At 38.9% G+C, this 25717-nt stretch overlaps 2 protein-coding genes across 5 annotated transcripts; both read right to left on the bottom strand.

The window, feature by feature from the left end:
• Positions 1 to 2120: 2120 nt before the first annotated feature.
• On the bottom strand, positions 2121 to 16817 carry preb (prolactin regulatory element binding). Of its 2 annotated transcripts, none has more exons than XM_032558196.1 (10): positions 16725 to 16817; positions 14739 to 14905; positions 9931 to 10126; positions 6659 to 6909; positions 6053 to 6133; positions 5828 to 5955; positions 5582 to 5755; positions 4333 to 4405; positions 4098 to 4257; positions 2121 to 4011 (listed from the first exon to the last, which is right to left on the bottom strand). In XM_032558196.1, the coding sequence occupies exons 2-10, from the start codon at positions 14871 to 14873 to the stop codon at positions 3923 to 3925; spliced, it is 1287 nt and encodes a 428-aa protein (XP_032414087.1). In that variant the 5' UTR covers positions 14874 to 14905; positions 16725 to 16817; the 3' UTR covers positions 2121 to 3922. The 2 variants fall into 2 exon arrangements, with proteins under 2 accessions (XP_032414087.1, XP_032414086.1); XM_032558195.1 differs by having other exon boundaries at positions 16590 to 16765.
• Positions 16818 to 19168: 2351 nt separating this feature from the next.
• Positions 19169 to 23431, bottom strand: cnih4 (cornichon family member 4). Of its 3 annotated transcripts, none has more exons than XM_032559416.1 (5): positions 23301 to 23431; positions 22128 to 22196; positions 21853 to 21990; positions 20215 to 20355; positions 19169 to 20103 (listed from the first exon to the last, which is right to left on the bottom strand). In XM_032559416.1, exons 3-5 carry the CDS (start codon positions 21948 to 21950, stop codon positions 20076 to 20078), a joined length of 267 nt encoding a protein of 88 aa, XP_032415307.1. In that variant the 5' UTR covers positions 21951 to 21990; positions 22128 to 22196; positions 23301 to 23431; the 3' UTR covers positions 19169 to 20075. The 3 variants fall into 3 exon arrangements, with proteins under 3 accessions (XP_032415307.1, XP_032415305.1, XP_032415306.1); XM_032559414.1 differs by having other exon boundaries at positions 21853 to 21965; XM_032559415.1 differs by having other exon boundaries at positions 21853 to 21965; positions 23354 to 23372.
• Between the last annotated feature and the right edge of the window lie 2286 nt (positions 23432 to 25717).

The following is a 25717-nucleotide window of genomic DNA, read 5'->3' as shown; positions in this document are numbered from 1 at the left end:
CAGAAAGTGTTTCTCTTAACAGCTTTCGATGTTGTGACAAAAACAGCAACAAGGTGTTACACTTGAGAAGCCACTAGCAGCCCTGTTAAGGCTAAGTCATAAGGAAAAGTAGTCAATAAGCCTCTCTACCAGACTATCTTATCCAGCTTGAGTAAAATTCATCACCACTATTTTGACCTCAGGATCTTGAAATGTCTTTCAAGATCTCAGGGATTTTCAGGTTCACACAAAAAATCTGGACCAGAAATCCATTCATCAGTTTTTAAGAGTCTGAACCTCTGCACCCCTACAGGTTAAATCTGCATGGTTTCTTGAAGTATTTACATACATTCATTAAGATGTGTTGCGCAGTTTCAACATCTCTGACTCTCAGTTTGCTACAAAGATTTGGAATCTAGAAGTCTAATTTTTACCGTACTTCAAAACAGAATGGCTGTCTGTCCAAAAGACAGGGTTAGAGGTTAAGGTTAGACAGATCCATTTGTAACTCCTTCCTCAATAACTTGTCCATCCTCCTAGCATCCACTGTAGCAGTCATATCTTTACAAGGAATAGTGACAGGCTTCAGAGGAGCTACATGTGCCTCACACATCACAAAACACAAAATGAGAATGCCCGCTGTCATGGAGTAGCAGGTATGTGATGGTTCGACTGCTGCACTTTTAATTTAATTTCTGAAAGCTTAGTTTATCACCTGCCTTGATGGATGCTACTATATCTTCATTTTCCCGCTAATCCTGACCAAAATTGGAAGGAATTATTGTATTTTATTTGTCCATTGCAAGCAAAATAAAAATTCTGTATTTTCTTTTTTTATGAAAACTAACATTTAAAGAAAACCCTATTAAGGTGCCTTTGCTCTCATGGACATGTTATTCAGAGTGACTCCACATATCTCATTGAGAGGTAATACTCTCTCTGCCAACAAAATTGCTTTAATATTGCTAGTAAGTGATAACACCTGCCACTGAAGTTTGGGCTATTTTCTCCTGTCATTATCCACTCACCTACATGTAATGCATACAGGCCATTAATGGCTCACTAATGTTCATTTTGTAGCTTAACTAATTTTATCCCCCCCGTGATAAAACGTTGTAGTAAACTAACAATATGTTAGCTATTGCTAAAACAGCAAAATGCGTTTAACTATGGCAACCAGTGACAATTTAGAGGCCGCCTGACTCTTTCTACAATGCATGAAGGAGAGGTGGACCTGGAGGAATACGCCTCCTCTGTTCTGGGCTTCATCTCTAAGTGTCCTGATAACGTCACCACCACAGCGGATGTGGAAGGGCATCAAGAACATGACAGACTAAAACATCAGGGATGCCCAAGGGACCGCTCACTGTCAGATGCACTCAATAAGTTCTACACCTTCTTTAAGGATCCTAACACCACCCTCAGCACCAGACTTATACCACCACCTGGTAACACACCTGTCTATGTGACCACAGCAGATGTGAGGAGGTTCCTCCAGGAAATCAACCCCCATAAGGCTGCAGGCCCCAACAACATCCCAGGGCGGGTACTGAGGGACTGTGCACTACAGCTGTTTGAGGTGTTGGCAGACATCTTCAACACATCCATGTCACTGGCGGTCTTCACCTGCTTAAAGACTATTGTCCTTGTCCCCAAGTGCTCCACAGTGACAGGCCTGATTGACTACCAACATATAGCCTTAACATCGGTAGTCAGGAAGTGCTACGAGAGGATAGTCATGAACCACATCAAGTAAGTGGTTAGGGTAAGGGTTAGCCCATAGGAAGAACTGCTCCACCTCTGATGCTGTTTCATTGGTGATAAACAGAGCCCTCACCCACATGGAAAGCAGGACATCCATTTGTTCATTTTGGATTCCTCCTTGGCCTTCAGCACCATCCCTGGTGCAAAAACTCAATTTGGTTTCACAAAAGAGGTAACACAACTTACCATGGTCATTTATTCTGTGAAGCTAGCCTGCTCCAGACCAGGCTAACGGCCAGGCTTAGTTAAACCTGGAGCCTTATCTCTTCAGTCTGTGCTCACACTCATCAGAAACTTAACAGACACTTTTGTCTGTGATTTTGTTTTATCAGTTTTAGTCTTTCTTGTCACCAAAAAAGTAATAGTATTCAGTCAAGTACTTTTATTATTTTAATATTATGATGGTAGAAACTACCATTATCCATTTCAGAATGACCCACATTGGCTCTTTCACCATTCAATTGTGTTTCTGAACACCGCTGTTTGGCAGAAAGGCCTTTAATAGACTATTGCAGAGTTGAGGGTATTCGAAAAATTGGTCATAAACAAAAATATTGTAATCAAGTCAAGCCACTGAAGTATAACTAAAGTATACTTCACATACTTTAGTTATATGCCAAAACTAAAATTAATTTGTAAAAGTTATTTTAAGTTAAAATTTGCAACTAAACAAATGCAGTTTAATTCACACAATATTGTAAACAAATGCTTACATGATAAATATTCCTTTTGTCTTTATTAAGCGAGCTGCCAATAAGATACATTTTATGAGGTTGTCTTCTTTATAACCTGTCCTGTTTTGATATTGGTGTTTTATCCGCTGCCTTTGCGCTGAGGAGTTAAGAAATTTTCGCTTCAAACCAAACGCATCACAATTCAAACAGGAAATTAGGATACAAACGGCTGTTGCTGTTATTCAATTTTTGCTGTTTTTTGTTCAATAAAAACTGAACAGAAAATGTTTAGTGAAAACATCTGAGCCTCGTTACAATTGCAGAAGCTTTTTCTACGCAACAGTGTTCTCATATGAATAAACTGAAATCAGAGGTAATATTCTTACAGGAAACACATATTTGCATGAAAGGCATTCCCATATTACAGAGAGGTTTGGTGTCACAGGTCTACCACTCAATTAAATTCTAAACATTGTGGTTCAGCCATCTTAATTGGGCTCAACAGCTTGATAAAGAAGGCTGGTTCAGTTCTGGTCCTGTTCTTCAGATTCAGTGCAGTACAGAGCGTTGCAGAAGATCTTTCTTGCCAACAGCGATCACTATCTTGAATAACTTTGTAGAAAGAATCTAAATTAATGAGCTACAACAACATTTAATTTTCCTTTGGGATTAATAAAGTATTTTTGAGTTTTGAATTTTGAAAAAATGCTTTTTAAATCAGGCTAATTGTAAAAAAGAAGCTACTGTATGTTGAGAAAAGTCAACATATGTTTGAATACAATTTCCCAACCACTGGTCAGTCGAAGTTTCTAGGTCTTGTCCCTTTCATTTTCCCCATCTTGTGGTCAACATTGTCCACAAATCTCTTGTGAATCAAACGAATTACTGAAGATGTGAAAAATACTACAAGAATCAGGAGGATTGGAAGAAGAATTATATAGAAATAATTTTGTGCCTCTGATTCTTTTATTTAATCTTTAAAAAAATTAAAAATTAAAATAAAACACCAATATGGGGATTACTGAAACACATATGATTGTATATCAACATATGTGTTTGATACAATCAATAATGTTTTTAATAAAACGGTCTGTGGTCACATCAACTTAATTCAAATCTGCTATTTTCGGTACATACTAATTATTCAAAGACACAGTATATTTACAACTAAACCTTAAAGTTATTACTTAATTTCTAAGTTGGCCCATCTAATAAAGATATTTCTCCTCTCAAAATCTCTACAATAATGGAAAACATTCGAATAGTGGTTATTGTGTGTGTGTTCCTACAAAGATGTGGAAATAATTCCTTTACATTTTGTACAAATTCTACATTTACATGAACCCATTCATAAAGCCTGTTTCTCAAAGAGTAAAGTGAATCTGAACCGTATTCACAGAACAAACAATTTACTTAATATACAGTTGTTTGGGTTTGATCCATATTGAAAACTGTTAAACCAGTAGTTGCTAATGCTGACAATTTGTCAGAGGTTTATGCATCATTTAGAGCAACACTGGAAAAAGGTACTGCAAAATTAAGAGCACTCCCACGATGACGAGCCCACAGAAGAAAAGCCAGGGAGGGATAGGCCCTAAGATAAATGGAAAAAAATTAACAGCAAAAAATGAGTAGCTCAGATATGCATTTTAAATGAAAAATTTAAAATGCCAGACTCACTTTCTTTGGTGACAGTATGTACTTGACATCGACTATCCACAGCTACACTCAGCAATGCTGCTTTGTTGTTCCCTTTGATATTTTGGCCTTTCATCAAGTTGGGCAGAAAGACTACATCTGTCACAACAATGCCATGTGACTCATGAACATAGTACAGCTTCTGCAAAAATTGACATACAAATAAACTTTTATGCATACACTTTATATGTTAAGATTAGTATGATGTTTATGTTACCTGTAGAGAAAAAGCAATATGAACTGCTACTGATCCAGTTACTGTTCCAAGACCAAGAAACCTCCCAGAGTCACTGTTGCAGATAAGTCAAAGATTACATTTTCCATCTGCCATCCTCAAACACTTGATTGATCTACTTTCTATATGTACACACAAACACGCATACACACACACATATATATATATATATATATATATATATATATATATACAGTGGTGTGAAAATGTGTTTGCCCCCTTCCTCATATAATCTATTTTAACGAGGGGGGCAATCACTTTTTCACACAGGGCCATGATGGTTTGCATTTTTTTTCTCCTTTAATACTAAACACCTTCATTTACAAATTGCATTTTGTGTTTACTTGTGTTGTCCTTGACTATTTTTTAAATTGGTTTGATGTTCCGAAACACTTAAGTGTGACAAACATGCAGAAAAACAGGAAATGAGGAAGGGGGCAAACACTTTTTCACACCACTGTATGTGTGGGTGTGTGTTTGTGTGTGTGTGACGTGCGGTGTGTCATCATACCTTGTGTCATCTTATATAAATAAGATAATTTATATTGTTATTTTCACCCTGTGTTTTCTACTGTGAAGTATTTATTTTTCATTTAGCTTAAGCAATTTTGAATATTTTTTCTTCAAAATCGCTGAATTTTTGCAGTTCTCTTGCCTCATGGCAGGGGGCGCTCATGATCCCACACATGTGACTCCGCGTCTACAGAGTAAGAGACAGCGAGCTAGCCATACAGTAAGTAAGGGAAGCTAAACGCAACGAGTCTACGTGTAGCTTGGCTGATACAGAGAGAGAGAAAAATGTGGTTTGAGTTGTACTTCAACGGGTTTGCCCTTTGCTGCACTAAGCATAGCACTAAATTAATATCTATATTTCCAAATTTCATTGAGCTAACGGAATTATTCTACCGTGGCAGCGCGTCTACAAATGGCATGTGAAAGTATAGTCTTTTTGCCCTTCAATGTTGTCCGCATGCGCAAAATTTCCATATGTAAACAATAACATGCAGGGGGTCTTATGATTTTGACTAAGTCAGTGCCTCACCAGCCATGAACCTCACCGCACGCCACCGATATATACAGTATATATATATATGTGTATATATATATATATATATATATACACACACACACACACATGATGCCAGTAACATAAACACGTCAGAAATAATTATAGTACAACTTTTTCCCCAAAAATGCAATCTTCATCTTCTGCTTGTCCTGGTTCAATTACCTCACAGCCAGACAGGAGATAACTTCAGTACCACAGGGAGATGTTAACATTGGAAGTAAGATCTTGCCGTCCCACTTGGTGATATAGCACGGAGGAGGTTTTTTGTCTCGTTTATGAGGGATTTGCACTGTGTAAAGCCTTATGGCATCTTTCTCATCTTCACCATTTCCAAACCTAAAACATGAAAACAACTTAGATGGACCTTTAAAGAGAAGAAACCCTTTTCCCATTTCCTTATTATCATACCTGCAGGCCATATATCTATAGGTCTTTTCAGCAATTTGAGGCATGGTTTCAAGCCAGTTCAGACTTGTGACCAGTTGGTTGTCACTCCAAACATTGCAGACAAAGTCTCGCCCCACAGTCACAAGTTGCTGCAAAAGGAAACATGAAACATAAAATGAATGAACATTTATTTTGAACATTCATTACATTCGGAGTAATGAATATTAAGAGCAATTGACAGTTCACCTTGCTTATTGTACTCATATCCAAGTCTTCAATCTCCTTTTCATGTGCTTTAAAGTCAAACTTTTTCTCAAGGGATGGAAACTTAAAAAAAAAATATCCAAAGTGACAAGGTCAAAACAAAAACACACCACTTAGGCATCTACAAAGTTTATACAAAAACCTGCTAAACATATTTAATGTTTATTATTATTTACATTATTAATACCATTGTTAGTAAATGCATAACTATTAAACATTTTTGTTGTGTCAGCAAAAGAAACTTGAAGAATTTTTTTTGTTTGTTTTATTCTTTATCTAAATAATTTGAATTTGTCGCTATTGCTAGATTGGACAATAAATAAATAGAGATAAGCTGTTGTCTGATTTTCAAATGTTTCATATGATTCCATGACCTAAAAGGCAAGTTTTTAAAATGTTCTGGGCTAAATTAAGAGAAAAACTGGAAGATGGAAAAAAACATGCTTTTGTCCATCTTGAAATGTTATTCTTTGAAAAACCAAAAGATTTTTTTTTGTTTCTGATTACCTCAAGTAGATTCTAAAACATAAAAATGTCAGCTGGCTAATGTGGGGATATTTTCACATTTAAAAACTGATCAAAGTTTACCTCCCAAACTCTGATGTATCCATCGGTGCCTCCGGTCAGCAGAAGGTTCATGTCAGGACTGAACCTAACAACTTTCTGAAGAGGGTCATGTGGGTTTAGGTCTGACAGCACTTCAGCTATATTGGTCACTGTGATCTGAACAGTCTCATTCCTTGTATCAGACATGTCTCCAGTAGTAGAACGGTTCTCGAGATTACCTTTGCCAGCTTTCCCACATCTCCGTCTGGCATTGCTAAGTTCAAGGGTGTTACCTATAGCAGAAATAACACTCTTAACAACATAACACAAAAAACACAATATGATGTTTTGAAAATTTTGCAACGCTTGGAATCAAGGTGCAGTAATATATACTATACAGCCGCAGCAGATTAAGTGCATATAAGTACATACACACACACTCACTGCCACTTTATTAGGTACACCTTTCCAACTGCTTATTAAAGCAAATGTTAAATCAGCCAATCAGGTGGCAGCAACTCAATGCAGACATGTAGACATGACCAAAACGATCTGCTGCAGTTCAAACTGAGCATCAGAACGAGGAAGAAAGGTGACTTAAGTGACTTTGAACGTGACATGGTTAATGGTTGGTTGGTCTGAGTATTTCAGAAACTGCTGATCTACTGGGATTTTCACGCACAACCTTCTCTAGGGTTTACAGAGAATGGTCAGAAAAAGAGAACATGTCCAGTGAGCAGCAGTTCTGTGGGCACAAATGCCTTGTTGATGCCAGAGGTCAGAGGAGAATGGCCAGACTGGTTTGAGCTGATAGAACGGCAACAGTAACTCAAATAACCACTGAACGTACAACACGTTGAGCCTTGAGGCGGATGGGCTACAGTAGCAGAAAACCACACCAGGTGCCACTCCTGTCAGCTAAGAACAGGAAACTGAGGCTACAATTCACACAGGCTCACCAAAATTGGACAATAGAGGATTGGAAAAAAAGTTGCCTGGTCTGATGAGTCTTGATTTCTGCTGTGACATTCAGATGGTAGGGTCAGAATTTGGCGTCAACAACATGAAAGCATGGATCCATCCTGCCTTGTATCAACGGTTCAGGCTGGTGGTGGTGCAATGAGGTGGGGAATATTTTCCTGGCACACTTTGGGTCCATTAGTACCAATTGAGCATCGTGTCAACACTATAGCCTACCTGACTAATCATCTCCAACTGGTTTCTTGAACACAACAATGAGTTCACTGAACTCAAATGACCTCCACAGTCACCAAATCTCAATCCAGTAGAGAACCTTTGGGATGTGGTGGAACAAGAGATTTGCATCTTGGATGTGCAGCCGACAAATCTGCAGCAACTGTGTGATGCTATCATGTCATTATGGACCAGACTGTGAGGAATGTTTCTAGTACTTTGTTGAATCTCTGCCATGAAGGATGCTGAAGGCAAAAGGGGGTCCAACCTGGTACTAGGAAGGTGTACTTAATAAAGTGGCTGGTGAGAGAAATTGCTTTGGGTTTATTTCAACTGCAATGGACACAGAGTTGGAAAAGAGAGAAAAAAAGTGGGGGAAAGACTTAAAGGGAAAGAAGGAGATAGGAGTAGTGGAGGGAAATTAGAAAAGAGAGCATACAAGTCAACCTGGAGCCTTGGCCAACGGCCCCACAACCAAACAAATGAACCCACATCAGTGCAAAGGTAGCCCAGAGACACCAGGCCCAGTTCCCTTGGTGTTTTTATAATATAATTATTATTCAGTTTAACAGGTTTGGACTTACTTTAGAATATATTCATCGATCGTTGTGTATTCGTATATAGTTGTGCATTTTCTTTGCATGAATCAATATTCTTAGCAAAAACAGGGATCCTGAAAATGTGCTAATTAATACGGAGCCCATAAGGGGACATGGAAAAAAACAAACAAACCTGAGAAACTACTTTTTCTTGATTCCAAGTAACTTCCTCTAACCGTCTCTAACCCTAACCCGGATTAGCATGATGGTCAGAAAGCTAAACAAATAACCCAAAAAATAATTCAAGTTTAAGGGCTGGCAGCGTAAGATGCTGGTTCTGCTCTCGCTCTTGGACCGCCACTACGAGCTACAGGTAGTAATTTTTCACAGATGGAGCGCCACTCAACCTCCACCAGACAGTGAACTCTCACACAGAGCATCTGCTTAAAGCTGCAGCTTGTAACTTAAAAGATTTTCGATATGTATTAAAATATGTCTATGTCTAAATTAGGTGAATTTATTGCCAGATATGTTATCATTTTGCCAGATAACATAGTATCATTTATACCTAAATCGAAAAATTAACAGCCATTCCAGGCGATCGGCAAAGATTGGTCGTCAAAGATCTGCTTCATGGATGATCAGTATCAGAATCGGCAGCAAAAAACCTGATCGGAGCATCCCTACTAGAGACATGTATCCTTTCAAAAAAATATGGACAGACTTTGCCATCCAGAGATGGACCAAAAAATGGTCTGGCATGTGGAAAAGAAGGGGTGGCACTTTGATCATCTAAGTAACCTTCGTAACCCTGGCTGTCACAGTCAAGGCAGTGTGTTGCCCTGATCTGGAGCTGATAGCTGTCAGCCTGCATCCCTACCATCTTCCTCGAGAGTTCAGTCACATGATCTCCATTTGTGTGTACATTCTTCTGAGGGCGGAGCCAGCTGCTGTCTGTCAAAGGTTACAACGTGTCACAACACCCTGAGGCCCTCATAATAATATCTAGACATTTTAATTATGTTACCCTGGATTTCACTCTGGCTACTTTTCACCAGGTTGTCAACTGTCCCACCAGGAAAAACAGGATAATTGATTTACTATACACCAATGTAAAGGATGCATGTAAGGCTGTTGCCCTTCCTCCACTGAGTCTTTTAAAATAAGTAGATCCATTTATGAGTGAAATACAGTGGCACTGTTTGTTTCATTTCAATAATAATGTTGCTAAAGTCTTAGCTTTTACTGAACCACATTTGAGTTAAGGTTAAAATTATTTCAGGTTTCACACTAAAGACTCTGACTAACTTTCAATCAGATTACAAACCATTATATATGGTGGCTTATATACAGATGTGTGGTCTATTAAAGACTAATCAAGGAAAAGCAACACACAGACACAAAAAACAAACAAACAACCAAAAGTAAATTAAGAAAATAAATTTTGCATCACAATCAAAAGTTTAAACGGTAATTCCACCTCTGACTCCAAATGGGAAAGATAACAGTCCTTTAGTTCAAAGTATGTTTTAACTGTCTTTTCAAAACAGCAAGTAATCATCAGAAAGTTGTAAACCATACCATCTCTATGCGTAGCATTTTCTTCTTTCTGCTGGCAGAGTTTAAACTTCATGAGGCTGCATGTGCCATCCTGTCCAGCAGCAATCACACCATCACCAACAGCCATGTTTATAGTGGCGCGTGTGTCCGTATCATGAGAGTGAAGAAGACTGGAGCTGTACTGATTTTTTCCAACCATCTGCACATCCAGGAAATGCTGAAAGACAAGTTTGCTACTGATGAAATCAGATTTGCATTCTGTCATTAGGTGTCTGTACAAATTTTCACCAAAATATTAAAAAGTTATATTAAAATTAATCAGAATTTCTTTACTAGAAGTAAAACTAGAAATTCGTACAATCAAAATGTACTGAACTTATAGTCCTTGCCCAGATGCGGGTCACCGGGGCCCCACTCTGGAGCCAGGCCTGGAGGTGGGGCACTTGCCATAGCAAGTGCCTTGTGGCCGGGCTTTTACCCATGGAGCCTGGCCGGGCTCAGCCCAAAGAGGAGACATGGGTCCCCCTTCCCATGGACCCACCACCCATGAGAGGCGCCAAAGGGGTTGGGTGCAGTGTGTGATGGGTGGCGGCCGAGGGAGGGGACCCTGGCGGTCTGATCCTCGGTTGCAGAAGCTGGCTCTTGGGACGTGGAATGTCACCTCTCTGGTGGGGAAGGAGCCGGAGCTAGTGTGTGAGGTCGAGAGGTTCCGGCTAGAAATAGTCAGTCTCACCTCAACGCATGGCTCTGGTTCTGGAACCAGTCTCCTTGAGAGGGGCTGGACATACTTCCACTCTGGAGTTGCCCATGGTGAGAGGCGTCGGGCTGGAGTGGGCATACTTGTTGCCCCCCATCTCGCTGCCTGTACGTTGGGTTTTACCCCGGTGAATGAGAGGGTAGCCTCCCTCAGCCTACAGGTGGAGGAACGGGTCCTGACTGTTGTTTGTCCTTATGGGCCAAACGACAGTTCAGATTACCCACCCTTCTTGGAGTCTTTGGAGGGGATACTAGAGAGTGCCCCTCCTGGGGACTCCCTTGTTCTGCTGGGGAACTTCAAAGCCCATGTGGGCAATGACAGTGAGACCTGGAGGGGCGTGGTTGGGAGGAACACCATCCCCCGATCTGATTTCAAGTGATGTTCTGTTATTGGACTTCTGTGATCATCATGGATTGTCCATAACGAACACCATGTTCAGGCATAAGGGTGTCTATATGTGCACTTGGCACCAGGACACCCTAGGCCGCAGTTCGATGATCGACTTTGTCATCGTTTCATCAGATCTGCGGCCATGTGTCTTGGACACTCAGGTGAAGAGAGGTGCGGAGCTGTCCATTCACCACTACCTGGTGGTGAGTTGGCTCCGGTGGTGGGGGAGGATGCCGGTCAGACCTGGCAGGCCCAAACGTGTTGTGAGGGTCTGCTGGGAACCTCACAACAGTTCCCAGCTCCTGTGAGATGGAGCTTTAACTCCCATCTCCGGCAGAACATCGAATACGTTCCTGGGGAGGTGGGGGACATTGAGTCTAAGTGGACCATGTTCTGTGCCTCCATTGTCGAGGCGGCTTATCGGAGCTGTGGCCACAAGGTTGTTGATGCCTGTTGTGACAGCAACCCTCGAACCCGTTGGTGTACACCTTCAATGAGAAATGCTGTCAGGCTGAAGGAGTCCTATCTTGCCTTTTCGGCCTGTGGGACTCCAGAAGCAGCTGATGGGTACCGGGTTAGGGTGACCCTGGATGAGATTCGACCTGAGGTCCTTATGGTTCTTGATGTTGTAGGGTTGTGGTGGATGACACAACTCTGCAATATTGCATGGACATCAGGGGCTGTTCCCCTCGATTGGCAGACTGGGGTGGTGGTTCCCCTGTTCAAAAAGAGGGACCAGAGGGTGTGCTCCAATTACAGAGGGGTCACACTCTTAAGCCTCCCTAGCAAGGTCTATTCAGGGGTCCTGGAGAGGAGGGTCCGTCGGATAGTCGAACCTCGGATTCAGGAAGAGCAGTGTCAGGGTTTCCTCCAGAAAACTTGCTAAGCCCGGTGGTCAGGGCACCGAGGCAGCCCACCGGCGGTCCACCGTGTTTTTGTAATAAAGGATGTTAAGTTGACAGGAAAAGTAAAAATATTACTCTGGATAATTATATGTATGACCGGTGTCAGAGTCTGGTCCTCATTGCCGGCAGTAAGTCGGGCTCATTACCGGTGAAAGTTGGACTCCGCCAAAAACAGAAATTCTAGGCGCAGCCAAGGTGTTGAGGGGATCAGTTTTGGTGGCCTTATAGGATCAAATCCAAGGCCATGGTCTTGAGCAGGAAAAGGATAGAGTGCCTTCGCCAGGTCAGGGTGTGTGTGTGTGGGGGGGAGGGGGGGTCCTGCCCCAAGTGGAGGAGTTTAAGTATCTCGGGATCTTGTTCACGAACGAGGAAAAAATGGAGCCGTAGATTGACAGTGGGATTGGTGCAGCGTCTGCTGTGAAGTGGGCACTGTACCGGTCCATCATGGTGAAGAGAGAGCTGAGCCAAAAAGCGAAGCTCTCAATTTACTGGTCGATCTACGTTCCTACCCTCATCTGTGGTCATTAGTTTTGGGTCATAACCGAAAGAACGAGATCGCGGATACAAGCAGCCGAAATGGGTTTTCTCCGTAGGGTGTCTGGGCTCTCCCTTAGAGATAGGGTGAGAAGCTCAGTCATCCGGGAGGGACTCAGAGTAGAGCCGCTGCTCCTTCACACCGAGAGGACCCAGTTGAGGTGGCTCAGGCATCTGGTCAGGATGCCTCCTGGACGCCTCCCTGGTGAGGTGTTCCGGGCACGACCCACCGGGAGGAGGCCCCGGGAAAGACCCAGGACACACTTGAGGGACTATATCTCTCGACTGGCCTGGGAACGCCTCGGGATTCCCCCGGAGGAGCTGGAACAAGTGGCTGGTGAGAGGAGCTGTTACCCCCATGACCCAACTCCAGATAAAGCGGAAGACAATAAATGAATGAATGAATGAATGGATGAATGGATGGGTGGGTGGATGGATGGATGGATGGATGGATGGATGGATGGATGGATGGATGGATGGATTTCTATATGCAGTACATGCAGCTCTTTGACGGATCCTGTGCAGCTCTTTTATACTGAATTTCCCACATTTCTTGAATGCAGCATTGCCAAAAGTAGTATAATGTGCAGGTGGTGGAATTTTGCTAAGCTGTCACTACAAGCTTGCAGTAGTTGTCAGTCTAGGAGGAGAGATTTAGGTGATAGATGGGAGCTGAATCATTTAGGAATAAAATCTGTTTCCCTGGTAGCAGCTTTCCTCAGCAGGTCTCTGGACTTCTATCGGCTGTATTATTTCACATCGGTGCACTTTGCGTCGCATCCAAGCTCAGAGGAGTGTGGCGCAGAGTGAAACAGAACGAGCCACTGGTGCTGTGCACATATGATACAAGTGAACATTATGACAGAGTTTGTGCTGTTCGTTCTGGAAAACAAACCGGTCCTCAGTGGAGATTTCTGGGATGGGAACCGGAAGAGTGGTTTGGCCAGGGCGCCAAACATGCCAGGACCGCTTCTGCCAGTCCTGGTCACATTAACACAATCAATGCTTTGTGCACTGCTGTGACGCACAGAGTGGCTGGTTAATGGATTTGAGATATGGAGCAATGTTTTTCAACCACAGAAAAAAAAAAGTGAGAAAAATTTGAATAAAACAAAGACTCCTCTGAGAGTATAAATTAATAACAATATTTATTATTGTGTGTCAGACCTGCTGTGTTTAACCTTTATTAATTATCCAGTATATAGTGAGCAGAATATTAATGAGAATTTAAACAAATTACTGGAGAAGGTAGAATTTAATTTAATTTCTCTGTGGGACCAATAAAGTATTTCTGAATTTGAAACCTGAAAATTAAACTGAAAATTAGTAGCTACTTTGACCTGATATTTCAATTTAAACACTGTAAATAGAAATTAAGACTCACAACAATTAACACCAATGTATTGTTCTAGCTCAGTTGTGTTGAGAGACTTCAGTCTAAAACAGTGTTTCTCAAACTTTTTCAGGCTGAGGATTATTTACCCCATTTAAAAACACTGAAGGACCACCTAACTTGTAATTGTCCCCGCAATAACACGACATCTTAATATATACAACCTGAAATGAAAATATCAGTCTCTTAATTCACTGTCTTTGTACCTCCGAATATGAAGGGTGGCGTTGTTTTGTAAATGTGATTATCCACAATAAAACCATGAGCAACTCTACGGGCGTTTTGAGTTTCAGATTCTGAAAGTATGAATTCTAAGCTTTCCAGTGATAGAAAACACATGGAAATCAAAAAATGTTCTTTACTAGTGTTCTGTGAACTAATAGCATTTAAGGGATATTTCTAATTTAGAAGAATAATAAACGGAAAATAGACTTGAGTTTCATTGGCAAAAACAAACATTTTCTTTCAGCCATTCTATTTAGCCCAATAAAAATAACTTTATATTTTAGGTGTTAAGATGCAGTTGGTCAGCATGGGCGCACCTCTGTGCACCACCTCTTCCCCGTCATAACGCATTCACCGGACTTATAACTACATGCATGTAGCATGGTGTGTATTGTAGTGTTCAAAACCAAAGGTTCTGGACCTCACCCTGAGAAACTTTCCACTGGTATCTTCTGGTTTTCTTTTTAGTGACCTGGTCTTAAACCATTTGTCCATTATTATTTTTAAGCACAATCCTTTGGTAAGCTAACTGTAGCGTCGCATGGCAAATTAACAGTTGTTTACATGCAGTACATTGCGGCCCACACTTTGAGAAAGACTGATCTAAATGATCATCAGTACTTACTACAGCATTTTTTATTCCTGTTTTTGAGGGACCCCCTCCTCCAGCTGTTATCACAAGCCCTGTAGTGGCATCCACTTTGACGGTGTACAGTGGAAATGGGGCTCTATACAGATCCAGCATCTTCTTCTTCCCCATAGTTTATTACAGACGTCCTTATTTCACCACACCTGTTGAAAACAAAGCATTAAGCTTTTCTGGTTATGCATACAGTGACACAAATAAACACAAGATAGTTGTCACAACACTAAAATTTCAAGACTGATGTCTTGTGAGTCTGTCACAAAAGACAAAAACTGTACCATTTTGGTAATAGTGGAAAATTTCTTTGAAAGAACAGGATGTTTTCTAGCTAACTGCAAAAAAATAAGATTAATTCATATGCTAAAAGTTCCTTTATTTGTGCAAAACCAACCACTAGGGGACACTTTAGCCATCATGTAGAAATAAATACACAATTAAAGAGTTATTTTTTACTATTTGGCCAAACAGTAGATAGGGTAATACTTAAACACTGAGCAGAAATGTTAATATCATTTTGCAATCATTTTTATTTAATTAACACTGCTTAAAGTTTTAATTAAAATTTTAAGCAGGATCAAAACTTTAAAACTGTTTAAAGTTTTGATCCAGTGATTCTATTTGGCTGTCAATTTGCTGCTAAACAACTAAAATAAATTCTGTTTCAATATATTTTTTACAGCATAAACAAGACTTTGGTCCATGCAAATGGATTCAGCAGCAATTCTGTACAATTCTTTTTTCTTTCGTATGTTTGCTTAGTTGTTAACTACAGTAGTTTGTGTAGTTGCATACAAAGTATGGAAACATAAAGCTTAAGTTCAACAATGTATTGTTTTGTTGGGCCACACCGGCTAAAATTACAAACGCCTGAATCAGCCAAACCAACCACGTCAAATTTTGAGGTTAACATTTATCCATTGACACATGTGAAAATAACACCCAACATAAAAATCACTACATGCAGCCCAATGAAATCTGTCAGCAAAATAAAAAGCATGAAGAAACAAAACTGAAGCCAATGTGACTGCATTTTGCCTTCAGGCTGATTACACCTTTTCCACGAATACAATTTTAAAGCAAAATTAAAACAGGTTTCAGAATATAAAACAAATATTATACAGCTGATTTAAATTATACACTTAGAAAAACCTATAAATCCACTGAACATATTTTGATCAAAATAAAAAAACAACCTAACACTGTGAAATATTACAAATTGAGGTCAGGGACAGAAAAAGAATAATAAACAAAAAATGTAACAGACTTAAAGGAGAGGGCTGAACAATTAACAAGCAAGGGTGTTTACAGGCAGGTACTTTAACTTTATACGTGGCGAAACATATTCACTGTAATTATAACAATATATCTCCTGTATATAAAAACGATGTATAGGGGGTCTTTGAGTTTACACTTTAACGCTCTTTTTGTATGGAAAAGATGGCGGACAAACTGATCCAATAAGCACTTCCATTTCGTACCTAGAACAACATTTCTCACTCACATATTTAAAACCTGGTGTGTGAATTTATTTTTCGTTGGCAATAAGAATGCGTAAACCTTAGGTATAAGTTAATTCATTAATATAACTGCATATTGTCCAAAAACTTTTGATAACACTCCTCCTAATTGTAATGGCTCTACTTTCCAGTCAGAACACCGACATGACGCCTGCCCTTTATGTGTAGCATCATTAACGCTGCAGGATCGGAGTCTGTCACAAAAACTCGTCAGTCTGTATCACTGGTATGTCTGACTGGCATAGCAGTAATATATCAGAATTACAACTTTCTGCACGGTACCCATCTTGTCACGGAATCATAAGCTCCCTACCTTTGCAGTTTTTCCAGTTTATCTTGAGTAGCGTTTTGTTAAAAACCTTTGCAATAAACCGAACGAATTCATTTTTGAATAATTAATAACAAGAGTACACTTTGATACATGCTAAAGCTACACTTTCCAACCTACACGTCAACAAGAAGTTCTTCTTCTTCCTTCTTTTTCTTCTTCTGTTTATTGCGACCCAGCTTAAGGGCCCTTTACCGCCATCTACTGAGGTTTTGTGTGAGACGAAAGATAGAGGAACCACCCAAACAAAAACTAATGACCGATGTCCTTTTGGCCAGTCGTTTCATCATTCAATCTGGTCTTGTTTAAACTACTAAGTCTACGTTTACTGACTGTAGCAGCCCCTCCGCTCAACATTCAGTGCAGCTTGACTGGTGATTTTCAGCGTTTTTATTTTCCTTTTGATCCAGATCACCATGATTTTTTTTTTTATTTCCTTTATTTAACCAGGTAAACCCCATTGAGATCTGGATCTCATTTTCAAGAAGTACCTGGGCAAAATGATCACGGTGAAAACCAAAACGTACCTCGCTGTTTCACCGGGGATGCAAAGCATTTATTTGTGTTTACGCAAACATTTCAATACTGACAGTTGTTTTCCAGGCATTCATTGGTACAATTTCTTCTTTCGTGTTTTATTGGCGGATGGCAACCAACATATTTACCGCCACCTACCGGACTGGAGTGTGGTCATCAATGATATTCAGAGGGAATTTAATAATAACTCAATGGTATGTGTATGTGTGCCTATTTATACACAAACAAATATATGCATGTGTATGCACATACAGTACAGACCAAAAGTTTGGACACACCTTTTAATTCAATGAGTTTCCTTTATTTTCATGACTATTGACATTGTAGATTCACACTGAAGGCATCAAAACTATGAATAACACATGTGGAAATATGCACTAAACAAAAAAGTGTAAAACAACTGAAAATAGCCCTTATATTCTAGTTTCTTCAAAGTAGCAACCTTTTGCTGTGATTACTGCTTTGCACACACTCTGCATTTTCTTGATGAGCTTCAACAGGTAGTCACCTGAAATGGTTTTCACTTCATAGGTGTGCCCTGTCAGGTTAATAAGTGGGATTTCTTGCCTTATAAATAGTCATGAAAATAAAGAAAACCCATTGAATTAGAAAGGTGTGTCCAAACTTTTGGTCTGTACTGTACATTCATACATATACACACACGCATACTTTGTAAATTTGATTAAATTGCCTAGTATTTTTAAAAAGAATCTAATTAATTAATTAATTAATCTGGATAGATGCAAACTACATCTTGTTGCTTGTACTTGTGACAGTGCAATGACAATAAAGTTGAATTCTATTCTATTCTATTCTATTCTAATTGATTTCTAATATATTTTGACTAATTCCCTAAAAGATTTATCATGGAAAATCGTTTTTCCATCCATCCATCCATCCATCTTCTTCCGCTTATCCGGGGTCGGGTCGCGGGGGTAGCAGCTTCAGAAAGGAGGCCCAGACTTCCCTCTCCCAGGGCCACTTCTTCCAGCTCTTCCGGGGGAATCCCGAGGCGTTCCCAGGCCAGCTGAGAGACATAGTCCCTCCAGCGTGTCCTGGGTCTTCCCCGGGGCCTCCTCCCGGTGGGACGTGCCCGGAACACCTCACCAGGGAGGCGTCCAGGAGGCATCCTGACCAGATGCCCGAGCCACCTCAACTGGCTCCTCTCGATGTGAAGGAGCAGCGGCTCTATTCTGAGTCCCTCCCGGATGACTGAGCTTCTCACCCTATCTCTAAGGGAGAGCCCAGCCACCCTACGGAGAAAACCCATTTCGGCCGCTTGTATCCGCGATCTCGTTCTTTCGGTCATGACCCAAAGCTCATGACCATAGATGAGGGTGGGAGCGTAGATCGACCGGTAAATTGAGAGCTTCGCTTTATGGCTCAGGTCTCTTCACCACGACGGACCGGTACAGCGCCTGCTTGACGGCAGACGCTGTGCCAATCCGCCTGTTTTTCCTCTCTGTTTAATATTGACTTCAAATTCTGACAGTCCTCTGAATATTTATTACATTATAATAAGACGTGTTCAACTGTTTCCATCTGATTACAATAATTACAAATCGCCATTTCATGTTTCCCTATTCGAGAAAGAGAACTATTAAGTCACGTATGACCAATTCTAAGACGTGATATGATTACTTCTACTTTACGACTTCCGTCAATAATCAGTAATCTTTCTACAGACTAGATTAACAAACATTATGATAGCAGTATCACTGTAAAGGGGGTGAAGGTAACAAGCCCATTACAGGTTTTCTATGGAAATGGACAGTAAACATAGGAGTACATCTCAATAACAGCATCCACACATACTCTTTTTCACAGTCTCCTCTTTTTGAGTTTCAGTATGATGTTCTGTATTGCTTACCAATCTCACAACAAATTGAACAGTGGCGGAACAGTGTAAATATATTTTTATCAGATAGGTTTTGTTGTCTTTCATTTTACATAATGGGTTAATAGAAGATAATTAATATTTTATCCATGAAATTACTTGTTAAAATTTCATCATAGTCTGACACATCTTGACAGATACCTAGTTTTTATTTCTTTATTTACACTATTCAAGCAAACTTGAGCCATTAACAAAGCACATTCTTTTTTGAAAGCAAATTGAGTTACAGAGGGAAAATAGCGCCAACTAGAGTTCCAAACAGCAATAGTAGGGTGCAGCCAGAAACATAAAAACATGGTTTTCCAAAGGCAAATGAAAATCAAACTAAGTGACATTTTTTGCTGAGCTGTTGACCATAAATGTTCAATTTTCAATGTAATAATTTTGTATCTTATAGCAAAAACCATATAGGCATTTCTTTTTGTTTTTACATCACTGGGTTTTGATGAGAAACATTAAAAACCGTAACCTGGTCATACAAATACCTGGTCTTGCCCTATGAACAGAGTCCAAAGGATTTTTTAGCAGTAGACCATATCTCATATTTAATTGGGGTTATTGCAAATAAAGTGAGCTATTCAACAGCTTCTACTTGCAACTGTGATCACTGCAGGATCTTTCTGTCAGGCTGATGTTTCATATGTTGAGCATTATATGTAAATGAAACTACATAAAGTAGGCTAAGTGGATCAGTTGTATGCATTACTTATTAGTAATGTTTTGTAATTGACTATGTCTTACATTTTTTGTTTCAGCTAATTGAAGCACAGACAAAAAAAATCACACCAACATACAATGAAAAGCAAATGTGATTGCCCTCATGTCAAAAAAGTATTTAAAAAAATAATATAGGGTTCTTTACCATACAAAAAGACATTTTTGGCTATTTTGAAAGTGTTAAGCACTGAATGGTTAAATATTAACCACATAACTGTATCAAACTGCAAACCCTGGATCCTGACAACACAAATCAACAGTGTTCTGAGACATTTCATCCAAACAGTACAGATGTGAGGGTGGTCACTCTGTTGAGGGCCTCAGTCATTGATCAGAGCCAGGATCATGCTGCAAATACATGGAGGAAAAAAATAGTACTGTGTAATTTACTAACATAATATTGAATGACATTATCTAAAGAATTAGATGTCTATAAACAGCATGTGATGGTTTTGTTACCTGTACAAATAAATGAAGAAGCAGAGCAGGTGGTATCCTAATTTAATCATGGCCTCCTTCATGTACGATTTAAGCAGACCCCTGTTGTGGATCTCAGTTGGGTCAAACACACCCATGTTTCCCATAGGAATCTTCACATACCTATGGGAACAGAAGAGGAGTCAAACAGAAGCTTGCAACATGTACTGAAATACAGTATTCATGTCTCCATCTCAGATCAGACGTGTGGCATATGGTCTTTATGGTTTAGCAAACTTCATCCTACTTACCTAACAACAGCTGCATCTCAATAAATTCTGACATCAAATGTGTCCTCTCTCACTCGTGTCCTTCTTCACGGTCACTGAGTGTGTGAGGATGACCTGATTTGATTCTTGACAGATTTGCACGAGCCATATTCCTTTTATTTGTTGTTAATAAACTAAACTGAACTCCAGGGGATGTTCAGGGCCTTACAGATTTGTTATATCCATTCCCTGACTGATACCTTCCAACAGCTTTTTCTCTGATTTATCTTGGAGTGTTCTTTCCTCTTCTGAAATCCAGTGAATGGACCTTCCAGAACCAGCTGTCTTGTACTACAATCACTGGAGACACACTCACTGCACTCAGCTCATCTCCATCCCACTCATTGCGAGATTACCAGTTGGTTGGACCTATGCTGGATTAGGTCATTTACTTTGAAGGGGCAAATATTTGTACTTCTTGAGGAAACGAATATCCTTCAAGGTTTGCAGCCAAGACGCTGCAGATCTTGTTGTTGAGTGTGTCATCTCTTCTGCCTTCATCTGTTGGGGCAGCATCATCAGAACCAAGGACCTAAAAAGGCTCAACAATCTGATAAAGAAGGCTGGTTCTGCTCTGGTTCTGTTCTGGGGATGACTGTGGAACCTCTGGAGATGATGAGGCAAAGAGAAAGAGTCTTCATAAAATCAAGAAAGTTATGGACAACCCTGACCATCCTCTTCATGAGACTATCTTGGGAAAAGTGTCTTCAGTCAGAGGCTTCTTCAGATTAAGTCTGGTGTTGCTGGCATCATGAAAGAATCCTTGAATCTTTTGACTGTAGGCATGTTTTGCTGTCTTGATGGTATGGTTTAGGTTGGCCCTCGCTGATCTAACTGTGACTTCTTCAGTGTAATTTTAAATAGATAGATAGATAGATAGATAGATAGATAGATAGATAGATAGATAGATAGATAGATAGATAGATAGATAGATAGATAGATAGATAGATAGATAGATAGATAGATAGATAGATAGATAGCATTTATTGTCATTGAACAGAATTCAACGAAATTTCCATTGATTCCATTCCATTCCATTTTATGATAACTTTTTCATTTTATGTGCTAAAATGAGGAATGCTGAGGGTCTTGTAAAGTTATAGCTGGTATTGGTTTTACGAATAAGGAAATACTTAATCTTTTAACACAAAAGAATCAAATTATCAGCCTCAAGACTTTGAAATGATTTCGCTGTTTGTGTTCAGTAAAAACACCAGACCAAATATATAAATTAACATTTCTTATAATATTACCCTGGAGTGAAGATCTTTGCTTTTATATTGTGATATATCAACTACAAATGTTTACACTCAAACAGTTAGCCATTCACTAGCTTAAAAACATGGCTTACCTGTAGATGTTCCAGGCTGCTACAGGCAAGTTGAGCAGGAAAATGAACCAGTGCATGGAAACCAGCATGAGCATCATAGAGAGACACTGACCAACCATCTCTGGAATTACCCACTGGAAACAATAACATCTTTATTGTCTGTTTTTATTGTACAAAAACAGACAAATTTCAGGACATATAACTAACTGTAAACATATATATTTAAAATGGAACATAAACACAAGGAAAAATAATGCCTTTATATTGGAAATCAAGAACACAGAGATGGTACTTACTTTGTTCAGCTTGGAGCAGCATGCTCGGGCATTAATGTAGTCACATTCTAGATCAGATAGAGTGATAATCTTGAAATGAATGTTAAGGTGTTACATATTACAAAGGCTGTTTTTTTAAGTATTTTCTATATCGTTCTGTCATCTGACACATCTGTTATTTCTTGATTATTATTGTGGTACAATCTGTCAATTATCATAGAGAAAATTATACATGAGAGAGAAGTGTTCCTATCTTTGGATCTAAGGCTTAATCTCTGGACTATTGATGATGCTCTTTGAAGCACTGTCCCCTCAGAGTTTTATTTCTACTAAAGGCTCATATTTGAGGATTTCAATTGATATTATAAACTTACTCAGCATTTAATTCAATGTCCAGATTTTTCCATTCTTGTTAAAATCATGGCCAGGACACACAAGTGAAGTTTAGACCAACAGAAAATTAAGTGTTTGAAGGTCAGAAGAAATTTTCCAAGTAAACCGTAGTTTCATGTTTATATTGAACCCGAAATTTGGGATTTAACTTGACCAGGGTTGGATCGAGGAAGAATATCTTGTTTTCTTTTTTAAACAGTAAAAGTGTTTTATTCTACAGGACTGAACAGGACACTGATAATAAAGGAGCTATTGCAGATCAGTTAACCGTCACGCATTCGAACACCTAAAAAGTCAACATTAATCAAAGATAATTTGAAAAATGTTATCAAAAAGATTTCTTGAAATGTATCAATTGATTATTATGGTGCTGCAATTTTTCTAGGTTCCAATGCTAAGTAAGAGAAAATAATTCCTCCACAATTCCAGTTGCAACAAATAAAGTGGACTAAAGGAAGAAGAAACCGCTTTATTCGGTTATGAAATTCTGCAAAAGTTAATATTTACAATTTCCGGAATAAACCATTTTTAGTCGTTTTCACGAGTCTATTACTGTTGTCTAGCAGCAGCAACCCGCGACACGCCACTTGCTTCCGTGTCCCCACGAAGTTCCGAGGAGCCACGATCTTTTGGCTGTATGAAATGCTTCATTATCCAGGGCTAACTAAGTGGCTAAAGGTGTAGCCTACACAGATTGTGTAGAAAAACAAATACAGGAGCTCCGATTAGCTTTTAGCTGAGAAGGCTACTTCAAGCAATTATTTTAAACATTCACGAGAAACATATGCAATGAAAGGATACAAAGTAAACCGAAAGAAAAATCAGTGCACAACAGTCTACAAGCGATAGGATAAACACAGTCGCCTCCATTGTAGCGCAATCTTCAGAGTTTTCTTCCTGTTTCCGGCTTAGGCCGGAATCGACGTAACCTTCTTCTTCTTCTATAGCGTTTTCAGGCAGTTTACATACTTTGTGTATTACCGCCATCAACTTGGACGGAGATATAATTCAGAAATTCATTTTTTCCTATATATCTTCAAACCTTAAAATAACTATTTTATATACATACTTATACAGTCACACACACACACACACACACCCCCACGCACGCACACACACACACACACACACACACACACACACACACATACAGTACATACTAAATCCTCTCAGCTAATTTTGTATCTTTTAAATATTTAATGAGTGCTTGAATTATATCATGTGATTGATGCTTTTGATTTACTAATCCATACCTCAACCCCTATAACTTCTATTTCTTCATTTATTGTAAACCTTCTTCTTCTTTCTGATTTTTAATGGCTGGTGACATCTAATGTTTAAGCTGTATTATCGCCATCTACTATGCTGTTGACAAATCCAATTAGATACAAAGGCTAGCACAAAGTACTAAAATAATGGAAAAAAAAATATATATATATATATATATATATTTAGTACTGTTTCCTACAAAATGTAATAACTGATTTAATTATTTTATTATGTTTAACTAATATCTTATTCAATTTTAATGTATCTATGTCATATTTCCTAATTTCTTGTTTTAGCTTTTCTCTGCTTACTCTTTATTTTTCACAATGAATTATTACATGTTCTATTGTTTCCAGATCTACACCACACTCACAACTACCTGTTGGATGTTCACCTATCAAATGTAAAGTTTTATTTAATCCTATATGTCCAAGCCGTAATCTTGTCATTACTACTTGTTCCTTTTGATTTCCTCCAATTTTTTCCTATTTTTCCTACTTTTTTTTGCATATGAAATAAATGATGACCTTTAGTTCTCCTCTCCCACAGTTGTTGCCATTCAGATTTAATTTTGCTTCCATAATTCTACCTTGTTTTAAAGACAATGATCTGTCATTGCATGGCAGATCATTATTTGAGCTTATGTGATTCTTAATATAATTTCATAAGTTTCACATATCAGCTCCATACAACTTTCCATTTTTTCTATTTAAAATGGACATTAATGATGACAATCTGAACATATAAGAACTCTTTCAATCTTATTTTGTTCTACCCACTGTAAGGCCATCAGTATTGCTAACATTTCCACTATATACAGAGCTAAATGGTCAGTTCTTCTTTGCTTCATAAATACATCTAATTCAGGAATAGCATAAGCAAATCCTGTTTTACCCGAAACTAAATCTTTTGAACCATCTGTATATATAACTGAAAATGAAAATTTACAAAATCTACCCAGTTATTATCTTTATTAATCTATATTTCTTTATGGAGGGTGTGATGGACCAAGTTAAAAACAGGAGGAGTCACAGGACATATTAGAAAAATAGGGTTTTTTATTTTAACCCAAAGATTATAAATAACAAAAGATAAACTGAGCTCATAAAAGACGTCAAAGAAACAAAACTGAACTCAGGCAAAAAATGTAAACAAACTGGCTGCACAAACAAACATAACTGACCTAACAAAGAAATGACACACAGGGGTTTATATACTGGCTGATCAGACCAATTAAGACACAATAGGGGTAACTAAACAGAATACAATTACAAATAACACAAAACAAATAACAGTACAGCTAAGTGTAGCTAAACTAAAGACCCAAAACTGAAAATCAAAAATATTAAACTTTAAATACTATTATTTACTTAAATACAAAACTTATCTAAACAAAGAAACTACAATTTCCCCCTGCCAGTAGGAACTAGTGGTTCAGTCCAATCAGCATTTAAGTCTGCTGAGCTCTGGCCCCCATCCTTTGTCTGGCAACTAGAAGGAAGGTAAGTACCGGTGGGAAAACAAACAGAATTAATCTTAAGCAAACAAAATTAACTTGAAGTTGATATAAATACATATGCTAACTAAATTTTTTTTGAACTAAATGCGCATGCTAACAAATAGAACAAATGCATTCAAATCAACTAATACATATTTTTATTGAAACTAAAGTGTTGTTGTGTTTATATGAAAAAATAAACTGTGCATAAAAAGAGTTACCGACATCAGAGTGTGGCCATGGATTTAGCCATCACAGAGGGTTAGGGAAAAAAACTGATTGAAAGTTGATTTATGCATTGCATGTTTATGTCTGTTAAGGTTGAGATAGAACTGAACATGAAAACGGCCTTTAAACCATTCAGACAACCACCACAACAGAGACACAATTACAACTGTCAGATGACTTATTACCCGCGATAATAACTCAGAAATAGCCCAAATTAGGATGT

This window comes from Xiphophorus hellerii, chromosome 3 (genome assembly GCF_003331165.1).
Source record: "Xiphophorus hellerii strain 12219 chromosome 3, Xiphophorus_hellerii-4.1, whole genome shotgun sequence".
Lineage (NCBI taxonomy): Eukaryota > Metazoa > Chordata > Actinopteri > Cyprinodontiformes > Poeciliidae > Xiphophorus > Xiphophorus hellerii.
The sequence above is the reverse complement of the archived record's forward strand: the minus strand, read 5'-3'. Positions and strand labels throughout refer to the sequence as shown.

Bases quoted from the DNA above. Each gene is read 5' to 3' on its own strand.
- cnih4 (XM_032559414.1), bottom strand. From the start codon at position 23,369: ATGGAGGCGACTGTGTTTATCCTATCGCTTGTAGACTGTTGTGCACTG. The intron at 22,197-23,300 runs GTATCCTTTCAT...ATTCATTTCAAG, and splicing joins TTTTTCTTTCGGTTTACTTT to ATTATCACTCTATCTGATCT. The intron at 20,356-21,852 runs GTAAGCCATGTT...CTGTTCCCATAG, and splicing joins GCAGCCTGGAACATCTACAG to GTATGTGAAGATTCCTATGG.
- preb (XM_032558196.1), bottom strand. From the start codon at position 14,873: ATGGGGAAGAAGAAGATGCTGGATCTGTATAGAGCCCCATTTCCACTG. The intron at 5,956-6,052 runs GTGAACTGTCAA...TTCCTTTTGCAG, and splicing joins ATATGAGTACAATAAGCAAG to CAACTTGTGACTGTGGGGCG. The intron at 4,258-4,332 runs GTAACATAAACA...CAATTTTTGCAG, and splicing joins ATATTGCTTTTTCTCTACAG to AAGCTGTACTATGTTCATGA.